At 37.0% G+C, this 6982-nt stretch overlaps 1 protein-coding gene and 1 non-coding gene across 2 annotated transcripts; both read right to left on the bottom strand.

The window, feature by feature from the left end:
• Nucleotides 1-203: 203 nt before the first annotated feature.
• On the bottom strand, nt 204-310 carry LOC127671365 (U6 spliceosomal RNA). Its single transcript, XR_007974727.1, has one exon. It is a non-coding gene; the product is annotated as a U6 spliceosomal RNA (small nuclear RNA).
• A 5888-nt stretch (nt 311-6198) lies between these two features.
• On the bottom strand, nt 6199-6603 carry LOC127671238 (U1 small nuclear ribonucleoprotein C-like). The gene has a single exon (XM_052165973.1). The coding sequence runs from the start codon at nt 6601-6603 to the stop codon at nt 6199-6201; it is 405 nt and encodes a 134-aa protein (XP_052021933.1).
• Between the last annotated feature and the right edge of the window lie 379 nt (nt 6604-6982).

Raw genomic sequence — 6982 nt, forward strand, 5'->3', positions numbered from 1 at the left:
AATATCTTAGTTTCTCCATCTATGGTGATTGAGAGTTTTGCTGGATATAGTAGTTTTGGTTGGCATTTGTGTTCTCTTAGAGTCTGCATGAGATCTGCCCAGGACCTTCTAGCCTTCATAGTCTCAGGTGAAAAGTCTGCTGTGATTCTGATAGGTCTTCCTTTATATGTTACTTGGCCTTTTTCTCTTACTGCCTTTAATATAAAAATATGGAACGCTTCACGAATTTGCGTGTCATCCTTGTGCAGGGGCCATGCTAATCTTCTCTGTATCGTTCCAATTTTAGTATATGTGCTGCCGAAGCGAGCACAAAGACAGCATTTTTAATAAATGGTGCTGGACCAACTGGAGGTCAGCCAAAATGCAAATCAACCCATTCTTATCTCCATGTACAAAGCTCAAGTCCAAGTGGATTAAGGACCTCCATATAAAACCATATACACTGAAGCATATAGAGGAAAAAGTGGGGAAGAACCTTGAACACATGGGCACAGGGAAAATTTTTCTGAACACCAATGTCTTATTCTCTAAAAACAAGAATCTACAAATGGGACCTCATAAAACTGCAAAGCTTCTGTAAGGCAAAGGATACTGTCAATAGTACAAAATGGCAAGAAACAGATTGGGAAAAGTTCTTTACCACATATATCTGATAGTGGGCTAATATCCAATATATACAAAGAACTCAAGAAGTTAGACCAAACAACCCTATTAAAAATTGGGTACAGAGCTAAACAGGGAATTCACAACAGAGGAAACTTTAATGGTTCTGAAGCACCTAAAGAAATGTTCAATAACCTTAGTTATCAGGGAAATGCAAATCAAAACAACCCTGAGATTCCATCGTATACCAGTCAGAATGGCTAAGATCAAAAAGTCAGGGGACACCAGATGCTGGCAAGGATGTAGAGAAAGAGGAACACTTCTCCATTGTTGGTGTTGGTGAGATTGCAAGCTGGTAAAATGACTCTGGAAATCAATTTGGTGATTAATCAGAAAATTAGACATAGTACTACCTGAGGACCCAGCTATATAACTCCTGGGCATATAGCCAGAAGATGCTCCAACATGTAATAAGGACACATGCTCCACTATGTTCATAGCAGCCTTATTTATAATAGCCAGAAAAAATAACCCAGATGTTCTTCAACAGATGATACAGAAATTGTGGTATATATCCACAATGGAGTACTACTCAGCTATTAAAAACATTAACTTCATTAAATTCTTAGGCAAATGGTTGGAACTAGAAAGTGTCATCCTGAGTGAGGTAACCCAACCACAAAAGAACACACATGGTATACACTCAGTGATAAGTGGATATTAGCCCAAAAGCTCAAAATAAACAAGTTACAGTTCACAGACCACAAGAAGCTCTAGAAGAAGTAAGAGCAAAGTGGGGCTGCTTTGGTTCCTCTGAAAAAAGGAAAAAAATACTCACAGGAGTAATTATGAAGACAAAGTAAGGAGCACAGACTGAAGGAAAGGCTGCTCAGAGATTGTCTTACCTGAGGATTCATCCTATAAACAGTCAGCAAACACCAAGACTATTATGAATGACAAGAAGTACAAAGGAGTCTATTATGGTTGTCTCCAGAGAGACAACTAGATGCAGAGCCTTACAGATACAGAGGTAGATGATAGCAGCCAACCAGTAGACTGAGTGCCAGGTCCCCAATGGAGGAGTTGGAGGGCAGACTGGAGAAGCTGAAGGGGTTTGCAGCCCCATAGGAAGAACGATGATGTTGGCCACCAGTCACCCCAGGGCTCCCAGGCACTAAACCATCAACCAAGGGATACACATGGTTCCAGCCAAAAGTGTGGCAGAGGAATGCGTTTTGGGTCATCAGTGGGAGGAGAGGTCCTTGTTCCTATGAAGGCTCAATAGATGCCCCAGTGTGGGAAAATGGGGGTGGTGGTAAATGGCAGTAGATCGGATGGAGGGACATATTCTTGGAGGCAGGGCATGGGGGAATGGGTTGGGGGTTTTCTGGGAGGAGGGAAACTAGGAATGGTTATAGCATTTGAAATGTAAATGAAGAAGATATTCAGTAAAAAACAAAACAAATACAAATACAAAAACTCCTGGCTGGCTAAAACTTAGTTTCCTTTGAGAGTCCAAAAAAGGATGATTTGGATAATCTTTACTTAGGATATCTCCTAATCATATTAACTTTGTGTCAATGGTAAAGAAAGTATCTGTAGATCTAGGTTTTGTTTTCTTCCATTTTCTTTCAAATGAAAGAAATAATGTAGTAACCTGTATAAGTTTGTGATCATATATTCCACACATTAAGCCATCACCTGTATGTCTGAAAGCAAAGAAAATAAATTAGTGATTTATGAAAAGGCCTAAATGACAGACCATACATTTCATAATTAATGCTAATTAGCCTTACTAAAAGATGTAATATATAGTCACAGATAATTTTTTCTCGAAGGAAAATATTATAATGAAAATTCAGAGTATTCTGTCAAAAGTTAGGTGGCCAATGGCGCAAGATTACTACAAGGTTCCAAGGTACATTGGACCCTCTCACTTGGAACATTTTATGTGATATTTGTGCAATAACTAAATCCAATTAAAATGATCCAGGATAAAAATCAAGTAGATACAATTTATGTGTAAACATTTTTTACTTGGTACTTAAAAAGCACAAGCTTTAGAGAAAACAGATCTTGATTCAAGTCCGTCTCTTTCATACAATGGTTTTGTGATATTTAGTCTTTGAAAACTTCAGTTTTCCCATTTATCAAATGTAGAATTGTGTGAGAAAAATGCTACATGTTGTGTATGAAGTTGTCAGTTCGATGCCTATAGGAGCTACACAAATGCTAATTATACAGTGGTTATTATTAGCATGGGTGTCAGCACTGATACCATTAAATGCTTATGCATATACAGGGCAAGGCCTCAAAGTCAGTTGCTTTTAAAAATCAGATAATGTCTAGAGTGGATGACAGCAGGAAATAAAGCTGTATATTCAATAAGGGAAGCTCATATGTCCTCATAGAGAATGAAGCAGCAAGCACAAGATGTACACAGGCTGCACTAGGTATTTATAATGTTTGGTTTAGCTATTTTTGGAACATCAGAGAATGTGAATGAGTGAGTCTTGGATGCTCATGGGCATTGAGGTAATTTTTTTCTTCTGTCTGCCTGCCTTGCCTAACCTCCTAAATGTAATGGTTTCTGTTGTATCTGCTTATACTCTGTTGAGTTATTGATTGTTGTTATCTCTCAGAAGCCTATTATTTTCTAATGGAAAATAAAAATGTGGTGGGTTCTGCTGAGAAGGAGGATAAGGAGGACCTGGGAAGAACAGAGTGAGGGGAAACTGAAATCAGAATATATTGTATCAAAAAAGAAGCTATTTTTAATAAAAGGGGGAAATCTGATAATTTCAAATATGACCCAATTCATGTAAAAAAGGAAAAGTAGGAAATTTTTACAGTGTCTTTTGTCCATAACAGTATGTGTTTGTGGCTCAATTAACTTGTGAGTCTTTTGTAGTGTAGCTCTGCAATCCCTTCTTTACAGTTCTAGGAAAAGTCTAGACAGCATAAGAAACTGATTTACTCTGTTTATTACCTTCATATTTTGTTGCTATTTCTTTGTGCCATTTTATAAACTCAGAATTGTTTTATTATTTGTCTAATAAATAAAAACATGCTTGATTTTGCTGTTAGATCATATATGAGAGTCTTGCCCTCATGAAATATGATTTTAATTCAATAACATAATCTACATATGAAACATTGTTTTATTATATTTTTATCTTAATTCAAAAAATGCTGTAGTTTATCTTCCACAATTATATCTATTATCAGATATTACAGTTCCACTGTTTAATTTGTATTTCATTTAACCGTAATGCTGATTCAGTTTTCTGATTTGTTTATATGGGGTGCATATACAATAACGTATAAGAACATATGTATACGACTTTTTGAACTTGTTAGGCAGTAAGGTTCCATATATCCTCAAATATTAAAGGCTATAGGCACTGATCTTGATTATCCTGCCAAACATAACAATAAGCCCCTATGGCCACACACTTGATTCATCAAAAATGGGGAAATCAAGCTGGTATGACCTGTAAGCGTTATGTCTACCAGCTTGCTTTTATGGTGTTGAAAGATATGCGTGCTACTAAAGGGAAAAATAATCAGAGCTGTATTCAGCTTCAGAACTCTTTATTCTCAATGATTGCTAAGATATTCTATTTAGAAGATTTCCCTACTCTTGATATTTTATAAAAGTTTTATAAAATGGAAGCCTTGATTGTCAGGGTTAATATTTAAAATTAGCAAAAATAAGACTTGAGAATTAGTTTAAGTTGCACTAACCAAGGAACGATATAATGCAAGCAATGAGTGCAACCTCCAGTGTCCAACTAGTTTCCTACTAAAACAAGGACAAGTTTCGGTGGTTAATGCATAGAGAGAATATGCCAGGATGAAAGGCAACACAAGTAGTTGAAATGGCTTAATAAAAGAATAATAGGTATAATTAAGTATAATTATAGTGTAATGTATGACTCACTTTCTTTAATACTTTTATAATATTCCATTGTTAAATGTATCGCATTTTCATTATACATTCATTAGTTGCTGAACATCTAGGCCATTTCTATTTCCTGTCTATTGTGGAAAAAAATGAAGAAAGTTGACCAGATATCTCTACAGTAAAATATGGTGTCCTTTGAGGATAAACTCTATAGCAGTACCACCAGATTATGTAATAGACATATCTAGCATTTGAAAAACTTTCCACAATAATTTCTGTAGTGGCTACACCTGTTCGCATTCCTACTAGCAGTGAATAAGTGTGCTAGATGTAGTACCATTAGATGTAGTGCTTCATGCCTGTAATTTCAGAATGATGGAGGGTGATCCCAGATTATGAGTTTGAGGGCAGCATCCTACATAGCTACATGGTATCTTATTAACAACAAAGAAAGAATGAGGACAACACCAGAATAAAAAGATGAGTTTGAAATGACATGCACATTTCAACCAGGTTAGATGTTAATAATGAAAGTAATTTATTCTGAAGTAATTAACATATTGATCTGTTATACTTGTGTTCAGAATCAAGTCTGCTACAATGAATCAGTTTTGATCAAGGTAGCTTTAAGGAGTAAGTACAAATTTCAACATAAATATTTAACATGCATGACATACTAGGCAGCAATTAACAGATTTAAGTAACAATTAGTTAATTGGCAACTGTATATGCATTCATGCATTTTATAGTCATATGCATAGACTTGTATGCTTATAAATATATTTATAAAAATTCATGCTTCAATATTTTCTGTAAAATCAGACTCTTAGCAAGAAGACTTATTAATAAATAATCTCTTCTAAGGCAGTAGTATGGAATTTAAAATGAAAATATAAATAAAATACCAGTGGAACAACATGTCATCTACCATTTGATTGCTAATGGTAGAATGCCAGTGTATTCTTAGCACATATTACTATAGTAATAGTTATGGTTCACAGACCATGACTTTGTGACAGCTATATAATTTTAGAGAAATTATGAAGAACAAAGCATTGTGATGTTAAAAACACTTCAAAATTAGTCTTTGCACTTAAAGACCTTATGTAATAACACAGTGTTACAGCAAAACATCTTTTGAGTTTCAATTTGCCAAAGGAAGAAGGTAACTTACATTCTCTTTCACATTAACTTTCAAATTCTTCATGCCAACACAAGTAATCAAACTTACTTTGCTACTTTACACATTTTTTCTTATAATAGTTCCACTGCTAGCTATTTATTTATTTATTTATTTATTTATCCATTTGTGTTTACATGTATATAATTATGTCCGTGTTTAGAAGTCAGAGGACAACTTTCTTTTTAACTAAAAGAGAAGATGATTTTATTTTCACATTTTACAATATAAGCGAAAACAGCACTTTCTTGTATCACTTCTCCCTCCTGGGGAGAGGTGGGATCATGGCCCCTGCAGGCAGAGGAGAAGAGAATGGAGCTGTTAGGAAGGGAAGTTTCCTTGTCATACATCTAGAAAACACTCAGGCTCAGTATCAAGGTCTCCTGGTGAAACAGAACAAGAATTACAAAACGATAAAGAGTGCTTTTGCTGTTACCTGTCTAGTCAGGTCATGACAGGCCATGTGGGCACCATCACAGGGCGGATGGTCGGTCTCATCATTGGAGATTCAGGGCATCATGGGCAGGTGGTCTCCCATGGGCGGTCTCATCCCAGGAGCTGGTCCCAGAGGCATCATCCCAGGAGGAGGAGGGTCCATCATTGGCATCACGGGAGGGCCTCCCATGGGGAGCACAGGCATCATGCCAGGCCAAGGAGGACCCAGGAGACTGGGGGAAGGTGGGATCATGGCCCCTGCAGGCAGAGGAGAAGAGAATGGAGCTGAAGGGATCTTACTTTGTTTAGATGCAACCATTGTTTTGCCAATAAGGCTCTGGGCCTTTTCTTCCATCCATTTCTGGTAATAGTCTTCCACATTCTCTTTGTGTTTCTGACCACTGCAGTGTGTCTTCCTCACAGATGGAGAATCATGAGCAAGATAAGTATCACAGTGGTCACAATAAAACTTAGGCATGATGCTCCACAAGCCATTGACTACCTGGGTCAGAGAATAACTTTGAGTATAATTGCTCAAGCACCTTTTACACTTCCTCTTGAGATGATGTCTCTTACTGGTCTCTAATCTGCCAAGTAGCCTAGCATGGCTCAACAGCAAGCCTCAGGGATCTGCTTGTCCTGACTTCTTTACACTTGAACTACAGGGACAAACCATCATACTCAGATTTTTGATGTGGCATCTAGGGAGCAAATTCAGGCAGTTTTATAAGTATTTGACTTAGTAGGCCATTTCCTCTCTCTCTCTCTCTCTCTCTCTCTCTCTGTGTGTGTGTGTGTGTGTGTGTGTGTGTGTGTGTGTACGAGTATGCATATGTGATGAGGTTAACTGAAAATTT

The sequence above is a fragment of the Apodemus sylvaticus genome, chromosome 20 (assembly GCF_947179515.1).
Source record: "Apodemus sylvaticus chromosome 20, mApoSyl1.1, whole genome shotgun sequence".
Lineage (NCBI taxonomy): Eukaryota > Metazoa > Chordata > Mammalia > Rodentia > Muridae > Apodemus > Apodemus sylvaticus.